Source organism: Oculina patagonica, chromosome 11 (assembly GCF_052425735.1).
Source record: "Oculina patagonica isolate OP01 chromosome 11, crgOcupat, whole genome shotgun sequence".
Lineage (NCBI taxonomy): Eukaryota > Metazoa > Cnidaria > Anthozoa > Scleractinia > Oculinidae > Oculina > Oculina patagonica.
In genome coordinates this window covers 22,520,378-22,546,050 of record NC_135768.1, presented here as the reverse complement: position 1 = coordinate 22,546,050, position 25,673 = coordinate 22,520,378, and the positions used below count along the sequence as shown (strand labels likewise).

The 25,673-nt window shown below is 40.4% G+C and overlaps 1 protein-coding gene across 1 annotated transcript in view; it reads left to right on the top strand.

Moving 5' to 3' along the window:
- Positions 1-264: 264 nt before the first annotated feature.
- Positions 265-25,673, top strand: part of LOC144630673 (uncharacterized) — a 29,781-nt gene continuing 4,372 nt past the window's right edge. The window contains exons 1-16 of the mRNA XM_078489039.1: positions 265-431; positions 1,979-2,056; positions 2,957-3,131; positions 4,376-4,616; positions 6,741-7,017; positions 8,987-9,223; positions 9,528-9,894; positions 11,285-11,514; positions 12,101-12,307; positions 12,707-12,829; positions 13,828-13,974; positions 15,480-15,714; positions 16,681-16,854; positions 18,293-18,479; positions 19,476-19,549; positions 24,294-24,424. Coding sequence (XP_078345165.1) covers positions 371-431; positions 1,979-2,056; positions 2,957-3,131; positions 4,376-4,616; positions 6,741-7,017; positions 8,987-9,223; positions 9,528-9,894; positions 11,285-11,514; positions 12,101-12,307; positions 12,707-12,829; positions 13,828-13,974; positions 15,480-15,714; positions 16,681-16,854; positions 18,293-18,479; positions 19,476-19,549; positions 24,294-24,424 — 2,944 coding nt within the window. The 5' untranslated portion in view covers positions 265-370. The remainder of the gene's footprint in view (positions 432-1,978; positions 2,057-2,956; positions 3,132-4,375; positions 4,617-6,740; positions 7,018-8,986; positions 9,224-9,527; positions 9,895-11,284; positions 11,515-12,100; positions 12,308-12,706; positions 12,830-13,827; positions 13,975-15,479; positions 15,715-16,680; positions 16,855-18,292; positions 18,480-19,475; positions 19,550-24,293; positions 24,425-25,673) is intronic.

Genomic DNA, 25,673 nt, shown 5'->3' with positions numbered 1-25,673 from the left:
TAGTAGCCAAAATTATCCAAAGCTGTCCAAAGCTGTCCAAAGCTGAAAAATATTTTTAGAATTCAATAAGAAAAAAAAAAACACACCAAAGTACGAGAATCGCCAATTTTAATTCCTTCCCCAAATCTTCTTTCCCGAAAAGCGGCTGGAAAGCGAGCCTACAAATCTTTCTACGTAAGACCAAGATGAAACGACTCCAGTTTTCCTCTTCTCGTAGATTGCGTGACCTTTCACCTTGATGCATTTTGAAACATAATCTCGACTTCCTTTCATAAACGCGCTGAAAAGGAAGCTAAAATAATCGCTTGGAAGTAAAGACACTGAACTACAAAAGTTTCAGTACAGCTAGCCGCGAAGCACGGCAAGAACGATGAAGACAGGCACAAGCTTCCTTCTTGTTTTCTTCTCTTCATTTATCGTCTTCACTTACAGTAAGTACCTTGTTGATTTCACGTCAAAGTAAGCATGTCGCAACGGGATCAAACGCGCTATTGCGATTTCTTTTATTAATTTTCAAAATTCTGTACTATATTTATGTGTGAAGCAACATCAAGATTACTCGTTCTTTATAACAACAGATGTTTTCCCGGGTTTGCTAAAGCGATCGCTTCACAAATACAATCCATTAAATTTTCGTCAAATACTGTACTGACCCTTTCTGTACTGCAATGGTATACAAACGCAAAATCTTTGTTCATCGAAAGATATTTGACTGCTTGGGAGCAACTCTGAGGTTTCTCATATATTCGGGCATGTAGGTATTCAGGGGTTTCGGCGTTCTTATCGGGCGGCCATAACGGAAGAAAATGATATTTCATGATAAAAGTAATGCACGCGTAGGCGAACAGTCCATAAGTCACGTATCTTTGTAAGTTAATATCTTCCGACTTCATGCCAAGGCCACTGTCAATTCTCTTTCACTTTTTGTTCTCTTTTCTACTAAAAAGAGAAAAAAAAGAGGTATACGTTTACATTTATATTAATGGCAGATTACAACTTTATGCTGTCTGGTTTTATTTTATTTTATTACATTTTTATTTTGCTTTGCGCGTAACAGGAAGCAGCAGCCAGTGAGGAATTTATGAGAGTGAAACACGCGAGATTCCTCGAAGTAGCCTGCGCGCGTGCCCGGAGATCCTCGCTGCGCGATCACGACCCGCGCGTGGGAACGAGCCAAGGTTCCCGGAGGAAACAGTGGCTTTTTTACTGCCCTTGAAAACGAAACAAAGCCAAAGTATTTACATCTGGGCTTTACAAGAAACACAAAAAAATGCAATGGGTCAATTACAACGCGAAACAAACAAATGCAAACGGTGCTAAGGCCCGGTTCAGACGCCGATCTTTTCATGAGCCGAACCTAATTCCTTGAATTAAGTACATGAAAAGATCGGCGTCTGAATCAAATTAGAACGGCTATTTCAATTTGGAACGGCTCACCCGTTCTTCCCGCCTGGCTTGGCCGAGAATTTCGCCTGTGGAACGCCTTTGGAACGACTTTGATTCATACGCCGTACTTTTAATGTGCCGATCCTAATTCATAAATTATTATAATGTATTTTGACTGGTTTTATTGGAACTGTATTAGGAACGGCCTCGGAACGGCCAAAAAGTACGGCGTCTGAATCAAAAGGCGTACTTATGTCAATTCGGGCGGTCCAAATTCGAATTGAGTTCGGCTCATGAAAAGTACGGCGTCTGAACCGGGCCTAAGTTAGCCTGTTCCAGGCGTTCGCTTAGTTGGGAGAGGGAAGGGGTGCGGGGGGAAGTCGCTCTCTCACCCCAAACCCCTCGCCATGTTTTGCATTCGCCGTTCTTCGCGCCAATCTCTTTTTTTGTGCAGCTCCCAACAAACCGAACGCGTACGGATAGTCGCGCCTAGTTGTTTTGCCTCCTGATTGGCTAATAATAGCAAGTTTCCTCTAGTTAGTAAAGGGTATGCTGAGCTAAGCTAACTTAAAATTTTTATGATATTTTTTAGCTTTCGAGGACGACGTCCAAGTAATCAACAATGGTTTTGGCGACCTTCAATATGACACGTTGAATCCACTTCACTTTGGTAAGTAGATCTGTTAATTACCGTAAAATTCCGGTTATAAGCCCTGGGCTTATACAACTTCGTAAGGGGTTTTGGGTGGGCTTAAAAATGGAGGGGCTTATATCCGGGAGGGCTTATAAGTGGAATTAAAAAAACGTTTCGAAACGAGCCACAAGAGTGTTGATTGAAATACGTTTTTAAGTTAAAAACGCATAATAAAGCAACATTTAGCCCTGTTCAGTACGGTCATCCGGCAGAGGGGGGCTTATATCCGGGGGGCTTATAATCGGATGTATTTTTTTGTTTCCAGGTAGATGGGCCTATAACCGGGAGGGCTTATAAGCGGGGGTCTTATAACCTGAATTTTACGGTATACCAACATCTTTTCATTTAATTAACACTTAACTTGCAGTTATTTTTGTTGATATTACCTTATTATAGGAAATTAACGCTTCATGAAATTAACACGAATTTCAAAAATTCGCTTCAATTTAAGTCGCGTAAATTTTTGTTAACGCTGATTTCCGCGCCATTAATTAAAGTGGAGCGTTAATTTCCGCAACCTTAATTTCCATAATTTTGGCCCTAATTTTTCGATACAGTCCAGCCGTTCTTATCTCCTAGGAAAAAGCATTATTTCTTTAGGGTTGATGCTCGGAGCGGCCAGATTCCTTCGCTTAAGCCATACGTTTGGGTTTAGTATCACGAACATTGTTTTCGTCTCGGATTATACGCCTAGTGTTGAAATATACTTGTTCCTGTTGTCTCAACAAGTGTTTTTCTCAGTGTTCGTCCCGTTAATTTCCTTTATTGGGAAGTAATATTTCCTTCGATTCGCGTTAATTTAAGTCGCGTTAATTTCAAATACCTTAATTTACACAAGCGTTAATCCTATAATAAGGTATTTGTTCTTTACTGTAGCTAATAAACAGGAGACGGTTTCTGTTGTTAAACGTGATATCCCGAGTCACACAGAGACCCGAGTGCGACGTCAGGTATTAGTGGGAGGTGGAGGAACTAGGGTCGAGGACCTCACGGCCAGGCAAGACTGTGATGGGATTCTACTGCAGTGGAATAGGCTCATGTTACCATTTAAGTAAGTACTAAGTCTTAAAATCGGTATTTTTTAAAAAAAGAAATAAGTTATAAAACGGCAATAACTGAAAGCAGATTTAAGGGGCACTGTCACTGGGATTTTGCTGCACTGATTTTTTGTCAAAACTTTGCGCTCTGACCAAACACCTTCGCTTATGCACGAAATGCGACTAGACTCCAAGGTGAAAAATAAGGTAATTTTTCGAAGAGAAAAAAAATTGTTTTTTTTTTCCAAGACTCGAGGGCAACTTTTCAATTTTAGATCAAATCTATAAATGCGTAAATCATGAAGACACCCCCTTTTGTAGCTTCAGTGCACAAGTAAAGTAAATTTTGAACAAAAACAGACCATTATTCAGGGTTGTCAAAATAAGCCGGCAACCGGAGCATTTCACCAGTTATTCCGAACTCTGCGCCGGCTACTCCGAATATAAGTAGGTCAGTTCTGAGTGTGTGTTATTAAGTTCTGAGTGTTTTGTAGCCGCCTACTTTTTGGATGGAACCTGCTACTCAAAAACCCACTGACAACCCCGTTATTAATTTTTTAGTTTACCATCGTTTATATGAACATTTCTTTTAGCTGTGATTTTTCGAAGTCACGCCTTTAAGATTAATACCGGAAGTCGCGGATTGGCCAAAATTTCAACTAGCAAAGCTAGCCTTCTTTCGTGCCAGTACCATAATGTAAGGAAAATAACGGCTCTAGAACTTAAATTGGGAGTGTACATTTTAGGGGTCGACCCTCAGTGAGTTGTTCACATTGTAATCGTTTATGAAAATCAGTTAGGCAATTCTTCGTCCTGTTCTACCGGTAGTGCCGACCAGTTAGCTCAGTTGGTAGAGCGCCGGACTGTTGTGCGGGAGGTCTCGGGTTCGGATCCAACACTCAGAGTCTTAAAATAACTGAGGAGAATATGCTGCCTTTTCAATGACATTTGCAATTGGTTAGATTTTCTAGTCTTCTCGGATAAGGACGTTAAACCGTAGGACCCGTCTCCTGCATCTTCAGTGTTGTGGTCAGCAGGGGACTTAAAAGAACCCACACACTTATCGTAAAGAGTAGAGCATGGAGTTACCGGTGTTGTGCTCTGGTCTTTGCCCACTGTGCTGTGTACTGTAAACTGCTCGGAGATACTAGCTGTATAAGCTACTCTGCAAAATCCGAGGGTAAACAAAGTGATGATGATTTCATTTTATTTTCCACCTTCTCTCAGTTTTTTCTTTTTTCTTGTATCTGTTTTTCAGTCCAAAGAAACCTACAGCCAATGGAGAATTTAAACACTTTAACATTTACCGGAGCGATTCGTACTTTGACGATGTCTCGGTTATGAAGCCGTACGTTTCGGGCGAACGGGACACGTCCCTACAGAACCCGGGAACAGACAGCTACAAGGACTTGTACCCCCCGATTAATATGGAGCTTTACTATGCTGTGACAATTGTGGATGGAGAAGGGCAGGAGGGGAAAGCTGTGGACGCTAAAAAGGTATTGTTAAAACATGCAGTTCTACTGACATAATCCATAAAGTAATACAACCCTGGTTAATTCCTCTATAAATGGTCGAACAGTGTGCGACTTTGAAATACGGTAGTGGTATTATGTTAGCTAGGTTTCTAGTCTTTTTCTAGTCTTGAAAACGAACGGTGCTGTTTCGTATTTGGGCGAATTGAAAACTCTTCTGTAAGATAGATCTTCAGTTTGTCTCGAGTTAACATCAGTCTATCCCAAAAACAGAAATTTAAGATTAAATTTAAGTTTCTTTAAGATTCGCGGTCCTCAGAATTGCTGCTTTAAACCAGCCCTTTTTGTTTCCCGTCTTTGACCGTTAATTGATGAGCATGACGATTGTGTTTCATGGGGAAACTTGTAACAACGATTTTTCGCGCAATAATGTTGGCAACACGTTGTGAGTTTTTGACTTGGGTTCAAAAACTCGCAACGTGTTGCCGAGTCAAAAGTTGCGCGATAAATCGTCCCCGGTACATCACGTTACACGGTCTTCGATTTTTCGCGCAACAAAAAATCGTTGTTGCATGCAAGTTGTCCCGTGTAACTCCGCCTTGAAGTGGGTGAAATGGTAACTTGAATTTGGGCAAGTTTTCACTGGGAAAATGGGATTTGGGTTACCGGGACAGGGAATCACAAACAAATAAACAATAGAACTGGGACTGGGATTTGGAAAATCGAAAAACACTAGGCTGGGATATGAGATCTGGGCGAAATTTAGGCTGGGAAATGGGATTTTAAACCTCTTCTTCTGGACCCTCTTTAAGGGGCTAGGTCACGTATTTTAGGTTATTTCTATTTATTTTCGTTAACCGACACTCTCGTAAGCGGACAGCTCTACTTACAGCCTCCTTGTTTGAAATCCCGTTTTAACTCCCATACAAACTCTGTATTTTTACATTTTCGTAAGCGGATCATTCTCGTAAGCGGCGACGGACACTTTCAGAGATAACGACTTAGACTTTTTCTTTGTTTTTAAGCTCCCGTTAGCGGACACCCCAAAGAAAATCCTATTAACAACCTCTGTATTTTGTTTTTATCAATCAACTTCACATCGCCGTTCGTCACAATGATTTTACAGTAATTACAGTATCATAATTCAGTGTTCGTTTTGTCGTCATCCACGTCCGGTTACGTTACATTTCGCTGGGCAAGTTCCCGTAAGCGGTCATCTATCCCCTACAGCTCTAGTGGCCGCTTAAGAGAACCATTCTCGTAAGCGGCCAGCTCCAGTTACGGACACTTTTTTCGCGTCCCGAGGGTTTCCGCTTACGAGAGCTTCGACTGTTTACTTTAAATTGGCAGAGGAGAAGTCTTTTATTGGCAAAATCACGGTCACATAACAAACAAGGATGATTTTAGAGCATTGTAAATGACATTTCATAAAAATTGAGATAAACTTATAAAAAAAGGGCCCACGTTTTTCACGCAATCCGTTTTAATTTTCTCGAACTTTGCTCACCCAAGCCCGTTTTTATTTGGCCTTTCTGTGTTTCGTTTGAGTTCTTCTACAGTATTAAGCCGTTATTGTGATATTTCAGTTAATTCTATGAACAGTTGGTTAGGAGGGTCTGAATGGGGGTACCTCGATAACACTAAACACTTAATTTTTTGGCTTCTTAACATGAAACAGTAAAATGTTATGCATTTTAACACTAACAGTAAAAAATTTACTGTAACAGAAATTAATTTTATCCAGAAAGAAACATCAACATTTTCCGACGTTTACAAATCAGTTCGGAAGATTCCGAAGACCTCCGAATATTTCCGAAGACTGCTGAAGAATTCCGAAGACTACCGAAGATGTCCGAAGACTACCAAAGATTTCCGAGGAGAAATCCTAAAATTTTCTCTAATTTCATGAGTAGTTTTAATTGAATTTTGAAGAGCAGATAAGAATTTATAAGGCTAAAATTTTTCACTAAAAATCCTCCAAACACTGAACACTATTTTCTCCAGAAACAGTACATTAAAAAATTGGCTAATGTAACAACAAACACTAAAAATTATGGGCAAATAACACTGAACACCTAAACCCCATTCAGACCCTCGGTTAGCCCCTTTATTTACAATGTAAGTAACATTTCTTGTTTATTTTCGCAGATTGTGTTCGTAGGAGCAATGCAAAAGACAGCAATGCAAAAGACAGCACGCTCACAATTGTTCAAAATTATTCCAGGAAACCTTAGTCGCACTGGAGATGTTTTACATCACAGCACGGCGTGGAATCCTAATCGTAACGAGTATCTTGTCGCGTTTGATTTTGATGTTAACAGTGATGGTCTACCCGATCAGCTCTATGCCCTAAGGCTTGATACTAAGGGTTTAATAGTGGACAAAAGAATGTTGAATGCCACTGCTAATATCAACACGAAAGCAGGTATTTTACACTAAATGGTTTTAACAATCATGTTAAAGTCTCTCTATTTTGCCTTCACTACACAATCAAACACACAACACCGCTATAAGGCGTGGGCGCGTTGGTCAGCCAAGCCCAAGATAAGCATTTATTGACACATCAATAAGATACAGGAGTCATAATTAGAAGATATAACTGTTAGCTAACATGCACCACAGCCGGACACGTAAACCCTAAAAAACCCGCTATGGGAAAAAATAGGGACCGTGTACCCCCAACCAATGCTATGGCGCCACCTTTGGGGTTTTAAGGTTTACAACAATTTTACAAAAGAAACAAAGTAACAAATAAATAAACTTATGAAATAATCTAAACAACGTAGTGTGAAGCCGAGGAAGGCTGACCGTAGAATGTCACAACTTTCTCAACGGACACTTTTCAAACCGCCTAACCGTGAGGCCTCACGCACTACCCTCGCCCCAGTTTTCTGATACGTGTCGGCAAAATATTAATTTATGTTAATCACGACCAACACAAATTACATTTTCTATCTCCACAAAGGACGTCTTTGACCCTATCTAGAATAAATAGCCAAAGTCGCCATGATTCTCCCTGTATCTTAATGGCTAAATAGTCCAGTCCCTGAACTCTCTCTTCCGCGCGCCCTTTATAGGGGTTGAACCCAGGCGCGCGAAGAGAGAGTCCAGGATTACTTGCATGCGCATACCCCAGTTTTTCCCCCAAAATTGGGGGAAAACCTTATTTGGCAGCCCTTTTGAAAACGCGCGCGCACAGATGACGAGTTCAATTACGCGACCGTGTACTAAAGCTGGATCACCGGAATAGCTTTAAAAAGCCTAGCTTTGCAGTCAGTGTCTGCCAAAAGCTAACGGCCAAAACAAAAATCGCTATCCGTCAACTGTTCCTAGTATTTTGTAGCTGTTTATTTAATTGGTTTTGGATGCAATTGAGCACAGTTTTTTCTAGCATTTATTCGCGCGCTCGGTCGCGTAGTTGAATTCGTCATTTGAGCGAGCCAGTTTTAACCTAGCGCGCGCGTCCCAAGCAAGTGACGCCACATTCCTCGCTTCTGATTGGTTCGTTCTGAGCACGCGCATGCAAGTTATACTGGACTCTCTCTTCGCGCGCCTGGGTTCAACCCCTATAAAGGACGCGTGGAAGAGAGAGTTCAGGGACTGGACTAAATGGCTAAAACGTTGTCTAGGGCTTTCCATCTTTCGAGCAACGTTTTTCCTTTCCAGCCACTTTTTGCAATTCCTAGTCCCGTTTCCGAGCATTTTTCGAACTTTTCCGAAGATAAACGAAATTTGCCGAAGATTTCCGAGGAGTTAAGAGGATTCTTCAACATTGGGAGGGAAGCGTGGCCGAGTGGTTAAGGGCGCTGTTGTTGTAATCCGGAGGTCCCCGGTTCAAGACCTGTCCTTGCTACTAGCTGGATTTGTTTCTCGGTCGTCCCGTGTTTAAATCCTCGGTCACGCTTTGTATATAGCCAACTGGTCTGCCTCCTGCCAGTTGGGATTTTTAACCTTGTTATGTTCATTTAAAATATTTGTTTCCTCTGTTTCAGTGGCATGCCTGTAAACTAGCTATCTTGTAGAGATATGAAGCTAAGTGCATGACCACTATAAACAACATTTTTATTTTATTTTTATTTTGTTATTAAAAACTCGTCAGCAAACATGACGTCATCGGTATCTTCACGATTATTTTTTATAGTAAAAGAAATCCTTGTAATTCAACAAATTTTGGCCTTAAAATGTTGTTTAGATGTTCCTGTTGCAGTAAAATTGCATGATCTTACCAATCTAGCGCGTTCACCATTGTTTAAAATTGTTCCAACGTTTTGGATTTTTCGGGACTTGCAGCAATCCTGGGAAAGCAAATTCTTTACTTTCCTCAAGAACAGGCTCTGGTACGTGGAAAAAAACAACATTCAAATTAACCTTACTATCATCTTTTTATTTCTCAGGAAACCAAGGCTGGCCATCAGTAGCTTACAACAACATTGCTGATGAATACATGATCGCTTTTCAGTTTCGTGCTGGTGTCACACAATACTTCAATAACAAATATATAATCATCAGTCAGAGAGTAATGAGCAGACAGACCGAAAGAGCTGCTGGGCCTTCGCTGCTAGTGAAGGCTACCGGGAAGGGACAATGGATCGACGCAATAAATCCTCTTATACAGTACAACAGCGTCACAGGTAGGCATGCAAGGCATACAAACAGGTTATGTTTAAAAGTTCTATAAAAATTCTGTCACTGACTGTGATGAACGCAAATCAACGTTCAAAATAGACTTTCTACAATACGTCTTGACCGAGAACCCAGGGAACGCGGAGCATTTTTCCATTTTTTTTTTTTGGGGGGGGGGGGGGGCTGACTAGTTACTTAAAGTGGGGGACTTTAGAGACTCCGGCTTCTCTTAGTAAGTCTTTATTTTTTGACAAATATTGGGGTTAAAACCCTGCTATGACACTGATTTTATTTTATTTTGGTTATTTCAAGGTGGCTATGTAGGAGCTGTTGTCATAGAACAAAATCGCAAAGAAGTGGTTGGCTTGTTCATTAACTCAAAAGGCAAGATACTGAAGTCTCCGGGAATCTGTGACTTTAAAGGAAGTTCCTTTGAACCAAACATCTTCTTCGACTCGAAACGAAACGAATTCTTCTTCACGTGTACAGTGGAGAGTGGGGCAGTTGCCAATGCCGATTTCAACCTGAGATCGAACGTTCATTCGGTGGTTCTTACCAAACGCGATGGACATGGTGAGCATGCGTCTAACACAGAGAGCGCTGACACAAAGAATTTTGTTGGATATACTAACAACACGCTCGCCAAGACAACTGGGTACTACAATGAGCTCACGGACAGGTAAATTCTAATACATACAAACTGGTAGCTTAAATCCCGCGATTTTAGGTGGTTGTGTTACATACAAACTGGCCTTAAAGAGGCTATGTCACGTTATTTTAAATGATTGTGTTACATACAAACCGGCTTTTAAGAAGCTACGTACATACTAGTTATGCAACGCTTTCGAGTGGTATACTATGGAATATCCCACGAGTCACTTGTATTTTCTCGGTATACACACGAGCCTTTAGGCGAGTGTGTATACCAAGAAAATACAAGTGACAAGTGGGATATTCCATAGTATACCACGAGAAAGTGTTGTGTAACTATTTTATACCATGCCATAGAAAATACGCTTACTAAATTTCGTCGAGAATACAATCGCAGCGTACGATGGGAAGGTTGGGTTGAATACCGTCGAATATACAACGGATTTCCTGTATTCTGATTGGCTGTATTTTCTATGGCATGGTATAAATGTAGGTAGCGTTATTTTAGGTGATTGTGTTACATACAGCCAGTTTAAAGAAGCTGTGTCACGCTTTTTTTGATGATTTTGTTACATACACACTAGTATTAAAAAAGCTACGTTGGTAGCATGATTTAGGTGATTATGTTACATACAAATTCGTCTTAAAGAGGCTATGTCACGTTGCTTAGGTGATTGTGTTACATACCAACTTGTATGAAAGGGAGCAGAGACGGCACAGTGGTGAGAGCGCTCGCCTCCCAACAATGTGGCCCGGGTTTGAATCCTGGACCCGGTGTCACATGTGGGTTGAGTTTGTCTTGTTGGTTCTCGTCCTTGCTCCGAGGGTTTTTCTCTGGGTTTTCCGGTTAAGTTTTCCTCTCTTCACAAAAACAAACACTCCAAATTCAAATTCGACATTCGATGCATGCACACTTCATAACGAGCTCTTGAGAGCTTTTCCGTGTTACGTGGGTAAAAAAACTTACATTACATTTTTTTGTCTAAAGCGGCAAGGTTGCGTTTTTAGGGTGATTGTGTTAGAAACAAACTTGTCTACTCTGTTCTGAAATTAGTGCTAGGCAACTTTACCCGCCATAGAAAACACTATCTTTGAACATCTAAATGATAAAGATATAACATTATAATTTGCGGATAGACATCAAGCTACAGCTATAAAAATGTGTTTTTTGACGGCGCGCGGAAACAACGTAAAAAAGTAAGCCTTACTTTTTCAAGTCGCAATCCATTTCCATCCGAGCCATCCGCAGCCAAAGATGCTCGTTTACAGTTTCAATGCTCTAATATAGCATTTTTTGATAAAATGAACTGTTATTCTTAGGTTTCCTGCGACGCAAATATAAATTTTGGCTGTTCAAAAATCTGGTAAAATCCGTGACTCCTTTTCTAACTCTATTCTCTGATTACGTCTTTTAACAGACTGGTCTTATTTTGGGAAGATAACGACCAAGGCAAGCCCTTCCTAACAACAGCCTCTGTTTTACTGACTCGTCGACGTTACATCCGGAAAGTGCAACCGTATGGTTGCTTAGCAACAAAGCGGGTGAGAACGCCATCAGCGGTCTACTTTCCCTTAAATGGTAATCATTTCCTGTTGTGGCAAGAACAAGGTTCAGGAGCTTGGGTGATTGGGGGAGAGCTCCTACAAGGTTAGTGACCAATATCCATTTTCTCCTTACAATATGAATACATCACTGAAGAAAATGGTTATGAGAATAAAAAAACTCATCAACTGACGGATGTGGGAGGCGCGGTGGGCTAATGGTTAGTGGGTTGGACTCCGGATGAGCAAACCAGGCTTGGGTCCTGCCCGGGGTCATTGCGTTGGGTTCTTAGGCAAGACACTCTACTCTCACAGTGCTTCTCTTTCCACACTGGAAAATTTATGGGTACCAGCTATTTTTAGGGCTACCTAACCAATTGCTGATAGAATACCTTTAATGAACTGGCATCCCATCCAGGGGATAGTAGCAATACTCCTAGCTGCTTCATGCTTCGGAAAGTGGGATGATACGTTCCAGTACTGTTGGCTAGTAGCCCGAGTGATACTCAACTTTTTTAGCAGCTGCGGAATATTTTCTTTAAGTGCTACTAAATTCTCAAAATTAACATAAAAGGAAATGTATTAAAGTTAGTAAGGGGAATTAATAGTTTAAGATTGGAAATTTAAGGAGAGGCCTTCGTTTCTCACAGAACGTCTATCTTGAAACTCATTTGAACTCATTTGCTTTGCAGGTAACATGCAACTTGCGTTTGGCAGACAGCAGAAAAACCCTGTCACACTTTACAACAGCAAGATCCAAGGTGCATTCGTCACGTGGCAAGAAGAAGGCGTGCTATTGGCGCGCCAGGTTACCATAGCAACGCGACCACTTTGCAGTCCGCTCTGCTCGTCGCAGCAGACATGCGCAGTGCAAGATAAATGTGTATCAAAGACGGGAGGTGAGTCTTGCGCCATATAACTTAAATAATTAATAATTATTTGTAAGTATTATTCTTTTAATGAAAGGAATTAATAGGGTTAGTTTGCTGGAATTTAGACACTGAGTTGTGGTCGTAGCCAAGACATTACTCTCATAGTGCCTCTCTCCACCCAGGGTGGGTACCGGCAAAATTTTATTGTCGGGGTAACCCTACGATTGACTAGCATCCTATCAAGGCGAAGTAGAAATGCTCCTAGTCGCTTCATGCTATGGAAACCGGGGGGGGGGGGGGACAAGCTCCGTCCTGATGGGCTACTAGGCTAGAACGCAGACTTTGCCATATTGTGCTAATCTTGATGTTTTCATTTTCATTAATTTTTGTAAATTAATATTTTCTTCTACCCTCTCTCCCTTTTAGACTCATGCACAATTAACAAAGGCGGTTGCAGTCACTTGTGCACCTCATTGCGTCGCTGGAAAGTACAATGTTCGTGTCCAGGCGAGATGCAGCTTATGGGAGACGGGAAAACCTGTCAGAGCGGTAAGCTAGAGAACTATATATTTAATCCAGGTGTTTCATACATGTAACATTACCGTCATGGTAACATTGTACCGTGTGCCTTTACTAGAGGGTGGCAAAGGGTGTTTGCGTAACACGTGATGGAGCCAAAATAAGCCGCGTGATGCGGGACTGGACATCACAACGTGATGCCTGATTTTCTATTTTACAAGCGCGTGACGCGTGATTCACCTATTATATTTCCGGCCCGTGATAAGTGAACTTTCTTTGACCTAGACGAGTAAAAAAGAGTAAAAATTGTAAAAAGTAAAACACAGTCTAATGAAGTGAGTGAAGAAATTATTCAACATGACACGAGCGTGGGACAAAGAAACAATCTGAGTCCCCGAAGGGAATCGTACCCATGGCCTCCCAGATACCGGTTGGGCGCTCTAACCAACTGAGCTACGAGAGACTCGCTATTGAGCTGGGCCATTTACTAGGTTGATATGTGACACGCGTCCTGTATACTGCTAGGATCAGCAATGTCGAAATCATCAAATGTGTAGTAAATAATAACGATGGTAGATTTCAAGCTCGGTGATAAATAGTGAAGAAATTATTCAACATGACACGAACGTGGGACAAAGAAACAATCTGAGTCCCCAACTGTGGCAGCCGGGACCCCATTTCCCGTTATTCCAACAAGTAAGTAGTCTTTATACATGTACGTATGTGAAAAACTAATATGACAAGTAAAATTGACAATGAACAGGAAATCAATCCAAGAAAAAGTTGCATATAGTATAATTTTCAATAAAACGTCCTTAGCGCACTTATTTTTGTTACGTGACGCGTGATTGCATAAAACTGTTCTCCGTGATGCGTGTTTTAGTTTAAAAATTCAACGTGGTACGCGATTGGTACCGTTTGCCACCCTCGTTTTAATATTGACAATTTGCACCAATTTTTGTATCATAAAACGTAAAAACGTGCGCGCCTATTAGTTAATGTTGCATTCATCTCGCCTCTCTCCCCAGTCCCTCCATGTCATGGCCTGACTCCCGTGAAAAACCCGGCGACCGGAAATGACTATTTTTGCGGAAGAGGAGCTCCTAAGAACGTCTGTCCTGCTAACACGTACTGTCACATTTCACCTGTTGATGCTTTTGCCAAATGTTGTCCAGGTAGGCTACTTCTCAAAGCATCTGTTGTAGTTTTTGTTGTAGTCGTATACCGTAAAGTTCTGAAAGCAGCGACTCTTCCAAAGAGGCGATAATGGTTTGTGGTTGTTAGCAACTCGGGTAGGTAACAACCCAACCTCGTCCCCAGGTTCTTCTCGGTGACGAGTTTTCAAAATGGCATCCAGCCGCCATCTTGAAAGCGGAGTAGGCCCTGGGGACGACCCTCCGAGGGAAGAGGCCTCAAAAAACTTAGTATGAATTAAACTTAAAACAGCAAAGGGCCGACAACGACAATGCTATTAACGTAGGGTCTACAAGAGATCTAAAAAAATGAAATCACATAAAACAATACTACAAGGCTGAAACAAGGTGTAAACTTTGCGAGACACCAACACGACTACAACAAAATGAAAGGCAAGCTCGCGCTTGCCGTATGCCGTATAACGTCACGCTTAAAGCTGATTTCCAGTCCGTACTGAGCAGACTCGGGGTTTGTTTTCGTTTTTGTTTTGAATTCGTTGAAACGTTACACTTCAGTGACAGCATACATGAAGTTTTTTAGTCCGCCATTACAGTTCGTTTGGTTCAAGAATTTCCGATGAGCTGAAACGTCGGTTTGAAATAGCGTCAAGGTTCCTCTACTCGTTTCTATTTGTTCTGCAATGATATCTGGCGTTAATAATGAAGTAAAAGGTAAGTTTGTCGCAGAATTTTTAGTTTTGCTTGTAAACATTCCTTCTTGTGGGCACACATAAACATTGCAGCCGAGATTGCGCAGTACGGACTGGAATTCATCTTTAATCTCTCTAATTTTAAACTGGACGCCAATCTAATACCTTACATAGATTGGAAAGAATGCACGCCCTCTTTTAAAAGGACCCAATAATCCCTTTGTACGTCCCGGTAAAAAGGTACAAAATCAGCCATACTGGCCGCAAAACGCGCGGTGGGACATTCAGTCAATCTTCACCTTCCCTTGTATCGAATGTGTCCCACCGGGTAGCTTGCGGTCAAGCATGGCTGATTTGTACCCGGCGTATCCAATCGAACAAAATCGAACTAAAATTCAATCGAACCCAATCGAACACCAATCGTTTGATTAGGTTCGGTAATCGAACAAAATCGAACATCTATTTTGTTGTGAGTTCGATTTTCGAACCAATCAAACACAATCGAACTAAATCCGCTTCGATCTTGTTTGGAATACGTCTTTTGATAGTAAATCACGCAGGACTAATAAGGGGGACGGTGCGCCATACAAAATGTCCGCAATATAAACAAACAGGAGTTCGGTAATCGAACGCTCGATTGAGTACGATTGTCGACTGTTCGGTAATCGAACGTTCGATTTTGTTCGATTGGCGAGTTTTTACTTTTTTTTTAGGAACAGCATGAGCCTTCTGATCATTTGTCGCACCAAGTTTCACTAACTACGTTGGTTTTAGGTTTAACTTTGGGAGCCAAAGATTTTCCTTTAATAACAAACTTTTCCTGCTTTTACTTATCAGCTCCTTTGCCTAGTTATTCTGTGATAGTCGCCGCCACATCGTCAATATGGCAGCTTTTCATGGACACTAAACAAAACAGAGCCATTTTCCAAAAGCTGCAGATAGACAATCCCGAGATGATTGTTGCGTTGGATTATAACCCGGTAGATAAGCGTGTATATTGGAGTGATACCACGGCTAATGCAATAAAACGAATGTCTGTGAGTGGAGTCGGAGCTGTGGACACATTGGCTTGGTAAGCAAAATATTTTCTAGTAAATGGTTTGAACCCAGGAGTATCAGTAGGTCGTATAGTGTGATCGTCCGGGTGAGAGTAGTTCTGAGAAGAACTGTTGTTGGTGACTGACGTTTCGACAACCTGAGCGGAAGTCATCTTCAGAGTCAAGTGGAAAGTTGTTGTCAGTCGACCTAATTTGACTGACATTAGACGGATCGAAACTGACCAATTACTGTTGACAAACTTTACACGAGTCTCACAGCCAATAACATCACATCACTTCAACGGACCAGACTTATAACATCATCGACTGACAACAACTTTTCAATCGTAGTCTAATAAGTCTAATGATCTAATAATGGTCTAATAACTTTAATACAGGGGGTTATTGTAAGTCTAATACTGTTAATGTTTTTTCAATAATGTCAGTATCGAAGATGATTAATGTTAGTCAGCTAATGCCAATATTACCCTAATATCGTTAGGAGATAATTTTATGTCTAATAAAGCCAATACAGGGGATTAGGTAAGGTAAAGCCTCGAGCCAAGTGGCCCATACAGGCCGGAGATTATCTCGGTTTCTGTAGCATTTAGCGACTAGGAGAATTTTTAATCCCCCTGGATGGGATGCTAGTGCATGGCAGGACTACACCCACCTCCCCTCCCACATTATTTCGCCGGCACCCATTTATACAAAAATGGTGGAGAGAGGCACTTTGAGAGTTAAGTTGCTTGCCCAAGAACACAGCACAATAACCCCGGCCAGGACTCGAACGCGGACCGTTCAACTCAGAGTTGAGTGCGCTAACCATTAGGCCACCGCGGCTCCCACAACGCCCCCACAGGGGATTAATGTTAGCCAATTAACGTCAGTGTTAGTCTAATGATGTCAATATAAGAGATTGATATTAGTCTAATAATGTCAATTTTAGTCTAATAGTGTTACTATGGGAGATTAATATCAGTCTAATAATGTCAATACAGGAAAAATGTTGGAGTGGTAGATGGCTTGACACTAGACGTGGAAGATGATCTAATTTACTGGACTGATGTTTCTTACCAGAACATACAGCGTGCAAACTTAAATGGTGGAAACCGAAGGACGATACTACAAAGCTTAGACAAGCCTAGAGCTATCGTCCTTTATAAAGCTAGAAGGTTTGTAAAGTCATCTATTCAATAGGTCACAACTGTTGCATATTTTCGATGCATTTTGAAATACCTGTAAGCAGCTTTTTGATATTTAAAGCATGACCTTGCTGTATTCGACCGCCGAAAAACGTTTTGTAACGCGAGAAATCAAGCAGTTTTTACTTTTGAAAATCAGCTTATGGTAATCTTTAAAAGCATTCAGATATACAGTCGAAGCTCTCGTAAGCGGACACCCTCGAGACGTGAAAAAAGTGTCCGTAACTAGGGATGGCCGCTTACGAGAATGGTTCTCGTAAGCGGCCACTAGAGGTGTAGGGGATAGATGGCCGCTTACGGGAGCTTGCCCAGCTAAAAATAACGGCACGGTCTCAGATGACGACAAAAAAAAACATTGAAATATGGTACTGTAAAATCATTGTGACGAACGGCGATGTCAAGTTGATTAATCAAAACAAGATACAGAGTTTGTTAAGAGGATTTTCTTTGGGGTGTCCGCAAGCGGGAGCTTAAAAACAAATAAATAGTCTAAGTCGTAATCTGTGAAAGTGTCCGCGGCCGCTTACGGGAATGTCCGCTTTCGAGAATGTAAAAATACAGAGTTTGTATGAGAGTTAAAACCGGGTTTCAAACAAGGCGGCCGTAAGTAGAGCTGTCCGCTTACGAGAGTGTCCGATAAGAGAGCTTCGACTGTATTTAAAGAATCTTCGCGCCTTTTCTCGTAACCCTTTAAGCGTCAAACGTAAAATAGCGGTTCTCCTCACGTTTACTTATTGCCATAAAACCCTTTCAATGCTAGTTCTGAGAATTCAGTATTATTTGGTGGTACATCTAGTCAATGTTCCCTAGTTGATGACGCGTTTTTTTTCGTGTCACCTCTTGTAAAAATTAAAGAGAAAAGAGGTTGGTCGATTTTGAAATTACCGTATTTTCTCGTTTAAATGCCCCGGCGTTTATTTCAAACTTAGCCTGTTTGGCCTGGCGTTTGTTTGACTCCTGCAGATTATTCGTGCCCGGGGTTCATTAAAGAAAGGCTTTTAAGTATTCATTGCCATGTTACCCCTGATTTCTCGCCTCCCGATTTTCGAACCGATTTTCGTTTCCCTTGAACATTCGAGAAACTCTGGCAAAAGATATAATTTTCCTCCTACAATCTTGGACAAAACTAGTTGAAACAAACACATTTCACGCATTTTTCACAAATGTCCTGACCTTCAAGCGGGTAAAAAGATTTTATCCCCCTCTCCCCCTACTCAATTTTGTTTCTTACGGTTTGCGGTTCGACAGGCTTTGTTTTGAAAACACTACAGCGTTAACAACATTGAAATGGGGGGAGGGGGGTTGCAAAACTGAACACTGTTAGCCAAATTAGTGGAAGTCTCCATAGTGTTTCAACAGTTTTGTCCAAGATTGTAGAAATTTCTTATTCACTTCTGTCTTTAAATAGGTTGATGTATTGGACCGACTGGGGAGCTACACCTAAGATTGAACGCTCTGATTTAGGTGGCGGAAGTAGAAGAGTTATCGTTCAAGGAGAATTAAAATGGCCAAATGGTTTAGTTATTGACGAAGCTTCTCAGAAACTCTTCTGGGCTGATGCTGGTCTTGACAAGATAGAAACCTCCAATTTGTTGGTAAAACTTTTGTGCTTATTTCTTTCCATGTATTTCCTTTTATGCATTCTTGTTCCTTCTTATGTATTTCCTTTTTATGCTTGCTTTGGGACACAAACTTTAATGGGACTATGTCACAGGGATTTCGCAGATTTTTGGTCTAAACTGTTCTGAAATAAGTGGTAGGCAACTTAACCCATGAAACACATTATCTTTGAACATTGAACTGAAGATATAACCTTTATTTGGGGTTAGAAATCAAACTTCGGCTATAAATATCGATTCTTTTGAAGGCGCGCGGAAACTATTTGAAAACGTTGGCTAACGTTTTCAAATTGCAATCCATTTCCATCCGAGCCATCCGCAGCCAAACTCGCTTTTAAACAGTTTTACTGCTCTAAAATAGCAATTGTTAATCAAAATTAACCAATATTTTTAAGTTTTTTACGACAGAAATATAAATTTTAGCTGTTCAAAAATCTGGTAAAATCCGTGACATAGTACTTTTAAACAATTGCTTTTGTAAAATTGTCTGTCGCTTATTGGCTTATTTTTTATCGTTCACAACTGGAAAGAATGGTCAAGGCGCGTTTTTCGTCAATGCCAAAATAAATGGCGTCTATAAATTTAATCATCTTCATCATCACCATCATCATAGATTCTTCATTTTTTCTTTTTTAAAAAATTCAAATTGTTTTTTTCTCTTGTTGGCAATAATTACTTCAAAACGCTGCCAAAGTAGCCATGAATCTACGAGGAAAATCTAATTATCACATGTGACGTCAATGTATTAAAACCGAGTGACGTCATCAGTCACGCACGTGGCACGTGTAGCATTCGCCTGCAATTAATATCTTACCTTCGCCTTCAATTAAAATTAATTGGCATAATTTTAATTGAAAACTGCCGTAAGGGCCTAAAATAGTGTCTATCGATACTTCTTTTTATATTACTCTACTTTTCTTCTTCCCTTATTTTGACAGCACTGTACAAACGATTTGTGTTGTTTGTTTGCAGGGTGGCGGACGCCGTGTACTGCTCAGTGCCCCGCATGTGCATCACCCTTACTCCCTCGCCATTCTGAACAACAGGTAAAAACTAGTTTATAGAGCGGTTATTACTTGAGTGTCGGAAGTAATTCGCGTTTGCTTAGGTTTTGCATTATATAATTTAGTGATTGGTTAAAAAAATCTCGTTCCTTTTTTCTCAACCAATCAGAAGTAAAACCAAAACAAATCGTGACTCGCTCGCGCACATTTTCGCGCGCTTCCTGCCAGCTAGTTGTATTTGCTTGGAGTTTTGATTGGTTCACTGGATTGTCTGTGTTCCGTTTGATTGGCCAGAGTGGTTACTTTGGGTTTGGTTTTACGACACTCGATAGAAAACTGCTCTATAAAATCATAAACCAACCGTAACAATAATCATGCTTACCCATAAAACCAGAACTGAAATAGTTTCTTTAGAGACTAACTTCATCAAGTTTGTTGTAGCTATGGTCGAAAGACGTTATTTATAGGAGTCTAGTTTAGATATGCTTTTACCAGTTTTTATAATTTCATTTCGAATTTAAAACTTTTTTATGTTGTACATCACTTTTATCATCCTCGGAGACCCAGGGGCAGTTAGTGGGGGCGGGGAAAAGTCTATACGGGCGAAAAAAAAATTGGCGAAGAAAAGTCAAGAACGAAAAAAATAGCCCCTGGGGACAACCTCTTACCGGACCAGTTCCAAAAGGACGCCGTCGTTCTGGCTTCTGATTGGTGCCAGAAAACCTTTGTTATTTTCTGCCCAATCAGAGAGCAGCAAGACCAGGAGTCGTTTCGTGTGTTCTTACACGGACAAATACACGAAGCCCAGTTGGTCGCCATGTTTTCTGTTCGATGAAGCTACAGTTGTAGGAGAAAAGTTGCAGTCACAGATGTAAGGGAAATCGTTCGGCATATCTGCAAGAAACTTACGCGAAATACGCTGGATCTTCGTAGGTATCGTACACACACCGATTAACTGATGTCGATATATAAACTTGAACGTGTTTCGAAATTCGCTTTCTTTGGCTGGACGAACAGTTTCTTTTTCCTGCTTTCTCGCATCACTTGCTGTGACTGAAACTGTGTCAATGCAGAGTTTTTTTTTTTATTGCACGGGCCAGGCAGGTATGTCAAGCAACGGACAGCTTCGTGTACGAGAGGAGTACAACTTTCTTCAGCTTTCTTTGAGAACAGTGAATTTCATGATGTAATTCGGGTTTTTTCCCCTGGCATAAACGTGCAAATGAAGCTAAATGTAAATGCACTTATTTATAAGCTTAACTTGTTTATTAAATCTTAGTTTTTAATTCTAATGTGATGTTTTCACTGATTTTTATTCGTGAATTGTTATTTTAATTTTGTAAAGTGCAAATGATTATTATTTATGAAAATTGCACAATTAAAATCAATACTATTATAATTAATGATGTTGAGTCACAGAATTCTTCCAAACCACTGTATATACCAATGTCTGCCGTTTTAATAGACTCCTCATCAATGGACCTGACTGTTTTTTGAGATGTAGTTTTTCTAACTGTATAACTAAAAACAATTTATAGCCTGTGTGCCTTTGCCCAGTCTAGCTCAGTCTATGTGTGATGATAAATGGGATGAAGTAAATTGATTGATTGACAAGTGGTTTTCAAAATGCCTTTGAAAAACAATGGCATCTTCATTTTGATAATACAGATTGAGATACTGTATATCTATTGTGCTTTTCAGTAACATGAACTCAGCTCAATCAACCGCTAAACCGGTTTACAGTTTTTGCTACTGTCAGTCATCTAAGCGGACCAGTCACGGGAGACATTTAAACCAGGTCAAATCTGTTGGCTTTTTTTTGTTTTTTAAGGCTTGTGGGTTATTGCCATTATTATGATTGATGGCAGCAAAAAAGCAATCTTTGGGTTTTGAACTTCAGAGTTCAGGTGAAAATGATCACTGATGTATTTACATACCGGAGGCCCTGCCAGGGGGGGTTCCCGTGTCGCTTGTCTAAATTTAATATGTGCCATGTCGCTGTTTTATCGCTCTCCATGTCGCTGTCGGTACTTAAATTGAAGGGAAATTGCTTGTCCTTGTCGGAATTTAAGTTTTTTCCATAAGGGTTGTCGTTTGTCGCAATTTTATTAGTATGCTGTCGCTACTTTTTGGGCCATGTCGCTTGTCGGAATTTACCCTGGCAGGGCCTCATACCGGGTATGTTGTTCATACCAGGATCAGGTGCCACTGTTATATTTTTAACTCAAGCTGTGCTACACAGTGATAGAAACATGCCTGGCAATTCAATGATCATGGTGATTTTTCAGTCAGTGACACAGGCAAACTTGTAATTTCAAATCTCTCAACATGCAATGAACCTATGACATCCCAGTAAGTAAATCCCAGATGCTCTGCTTTTGACCTACAAGGCTTGTGGAAGTTAACCCTACACTGTAGTTCCCTATGAGAAATATCCTGTTTACTGCCAGGATTGATGTGATGTTTTTAGCAACTGCAATCATGAAACATGTAAACAAAACATAAAGATCTTAAAACAAACCTTTTTTGTGTTCAAACAAGAAAAGGAGAAAGACCAACAAGGTGTAGAACATCAGGCATTTGTGTAATTTCTTGCCTTAAAAGGCTACCCATTTGCCTTTGCAGCCATTTTTTGTTTTGAAACAGTATTGTCACTTCAAAACAATAACACACAACCTCAAAGCTAAACAGATGAACATAGTACTAGGTGGAACAAGTAACAGTACTAGAGTCTACATTTACCTCTTAGAATGCAATGTGATGGCATTGCATTCCCATTCTTTCATCTGCTTTGACGATTTAATTTTTTTTGAGATCTTCCAGGGAAATACATTTCAATAAAGACTTTTTCCAAACAATTCGTACATTCCTTGTCCAATTCCAAGCAAGAGTGACTGATCTGTGCTTGACACAGTCCTTTGGATTCAAATCCTTGTTGTCTATCAGGCCATACAAATTTACTGGTAATTCATTCATCATGTATGATGCTTTTACTGGGGTAATTGACAATATTCATATTTGAAAGATAAGGTATACAAGGTACAGGGGCATGCAACAAAGCAGTTCTGTAAAGTATAAAACAGGGCTGCCATATTTACACTTTGAATGCAGCATTTGAGGTAGGGAAGTAAAGTAGTTATTTGTACAATTTCACTTTTTCTACATGTGAACACAGGTTGATAGCCAAATATAAGTAATAGGAGTTATTCCCAAAGTTTAGGTGACTAGTGGTAGATATTTAATGAGCCACTTTGGTGCAGTAAACCACAAAGAGGTAGTATTTCACACTGGGGAATAATGAAAATAATACTAGCCAACCAAATAAGAATATTTTCCAAATTTTAGATGGAATTGGTTCTTATAAAAATGGGTGTCTAAATGGTAAATTTCAGGCTGTGGCTTGTAAATCTTCTAGGCTCTTACAGGCAAAACTTCACTATGTAAATATGCACCATACTCTCTAAGATAGTACATGTATGTACCTCTATATACATACTGAGGAACCTGAAGGGGTAAAATAATATTTGACAAATTTAAATAATTTCAGAAACTCGACCACAAGGTTTCTCTTTCTCTTTTTATTAACAAAAGCAAAAGAATAGACTCGTCATGGCAATTTTCTTCCAAATGAATATTACTCATTGTGAAGAAGTACTCACATGGCGCTCTATAGCATTAGTGCACTCGTACACGAAGCTTTCCGTTGCTTGAAATACCTGCCTGGCCCGTGCAATAAAAAAAAATACTCTGCATTGACACAGTTTCAGTCACAGCAAGTGATGCGAGGAAGCAGGAGAAAGAAACTGTTCGTCCAGCCAAAGAAAGCGAATTTCGAAACACGTTCAAGTTTATATATCGACATCAGTTAATCGGTGTGTGTACGATACCTACGAAGATCCAGCGTATTTCGCGTAAGTTTCTTGCAGATATGCCGAACGATTTCCCCTACATCTGTGACTGCAACTTTTCTCCTACAACTGTAGCTTCATCGAACAGAAAACATGGCGACCAACTGGGCTTCGTGTATTTGTCCGTGTAAGAACACACGAAACGACTCCTGGTCTTGCTGCTCTCTGATTGGGCAGAAAATAACAAAGGTTTTCTGGCACCAATCAGAAGCCAGAACGACGGCGTCCTTTTGGAACTGGTCCGGTAAGAGGTTGTCCCCAGGGGCTATTTTTTTCGTTCTTGACTTTTCTTCGCCAATTTTTTTTTCGCCCGTATAGACTTTTCCCCGCCCCCACTAACTGCCCCTGGGTCTCCGAGGATGCACTTTTATTATCTTCGGTAATCTTTTCTTGACATTCTCTGTCTTTGTTATTCTTTGAACGCACGATTTTGGAGTTAAAATATTAAAAATATCTTTGTTTGCGAAATTTATAGCAGTAAACAAAGATATTTTTAATATTTTAACTCCAAAATCGTGCGTTCAAAGAATAACAAAGACAGAGAATGTCAAGAAAAGATTACCGAAGTTTATCTAATTCTTTTATCGCTTCGACGAAAGAACTTTCTGAAGCACTTTTATTATCCCAGGGCCCCTATGGATACCAGTCTCGTCGCTGAATGGGCTACGTATACTCTGGTTAAATAACGTTTCTAACTTGCTTACTAAATTTATAACGGAGGGAAAACTTTATGTTACCGTAAATGAATATACAATAACCTTCAAACAAAGATTAGTGTTTTTAAGTAAGGACCTAAAGCGTCTTGATTCAAAAGAATCTTGGTACACTTATGTAGTTTAGTAATTATATATTATGGCCTCGTTTCCTATCCTTTTCAGATTGTTTTGGAGTGACTGGGAAACGGCCGGGATTCACTCAGTCGAAAAAGAGACTGGTAAAGATGTTGAGACGGTAGCCCTAGGCCTTGAGCGGCCAACAGGGTTCGCGGTCTTCAAGGCTTCGCCACCAGGTTTGTAAGACCCAGTCCTTTGCACACGTTCTAAATCATGTTTTTCGGGGTTTCACATATAGAAATCGCAAATTTTTCCTCAAATTTACTAAATCCCTATTTTAATTTTAAGACAAAATTGCTGTTATTGACGAGTTAAGCTTTGAACTTTGTCGAATAATTTCATAGATGAAGAATTATTTATTAATCCACTACTTTGGCTGCCTCGTATATGGGTCGTCGCTGCGAACCTGTTACTTCCTCGTAGAAACTTTTTGGCACATTTGAAGTTACATAAGTTTCATAACAGGGATTTCGTTTCGGCAACTTAACCCATGAAAGAACATTTTCTTTGAACATCAAAAGGAATATATAACCTTTATTTGTGGATAGAAATAAAACTTCGGCTATAAATATCGATTTTTTTGAAAAGCGCGGAAACAACTTCAAAAGTTTAGCCACAATTTTTCAAATTGCAATCCATTTCCATCCTAGCAATTCGCAGCCAAAAATGCTCGTTAACAGTTTCAGTGCTCTAATATAGCAATTTTGAATAAAAATGGACAATTATTTTTAGGTTTCCTACGGCAAAAATATAACTTTTGGCAGTTCAAAAAATCTGTTAAAATCCTCGACAAAGCCCTTTTAAGACCACAAAAACCAGCTTTTGGTTTTTGCGATTCACTGTTACCTGCTTGTTGCACGGTACGGCGAATGCCCATGAGGTTATCTATTCGAGGTCGATGACTTCAGTCGGGTAGTTATCCACAATAGGGGCGCTTAGTGGAGTAATGGCGCTTATAAGAATGGGGACGCTTATTGGAATAGGGGTGCTTATCGATAAAAATATATTCAAAGAGGGGGCCCTTATTGGAAGGAGGGTGCTAAATTGAATCATTACGGTATATTTATGCTCTCTGATTCTATAAGCTGGATATTTCAGCGGTAGTGCGCAGTATTGGCGTAGCTCGGTTTGCTGGGAACAGCGAAAATAAATGACACTTAGTTGGTGATAATCTGGCCGCGCTTGTGGCGTGGCCGTTTATTCTCTTATCGATTATACAAAATGAGAAGCTAAAAGCGTAAGCAAATAATCAGTTCCCAGCAAAGGTGAGGGATTACCCGCAAAAATGGAACAAGAAAGACATGGCCTAGTCCTGTGGTAGGCAGGGGAGGAGGAGGGTCGAATCACACGACTTCAGTGTAGTTGGTAAGAGCTTGTTCTCTCGATGTGCGCTTGAAGCAAAAGAGGCCTTTCACAGGGCCTCGT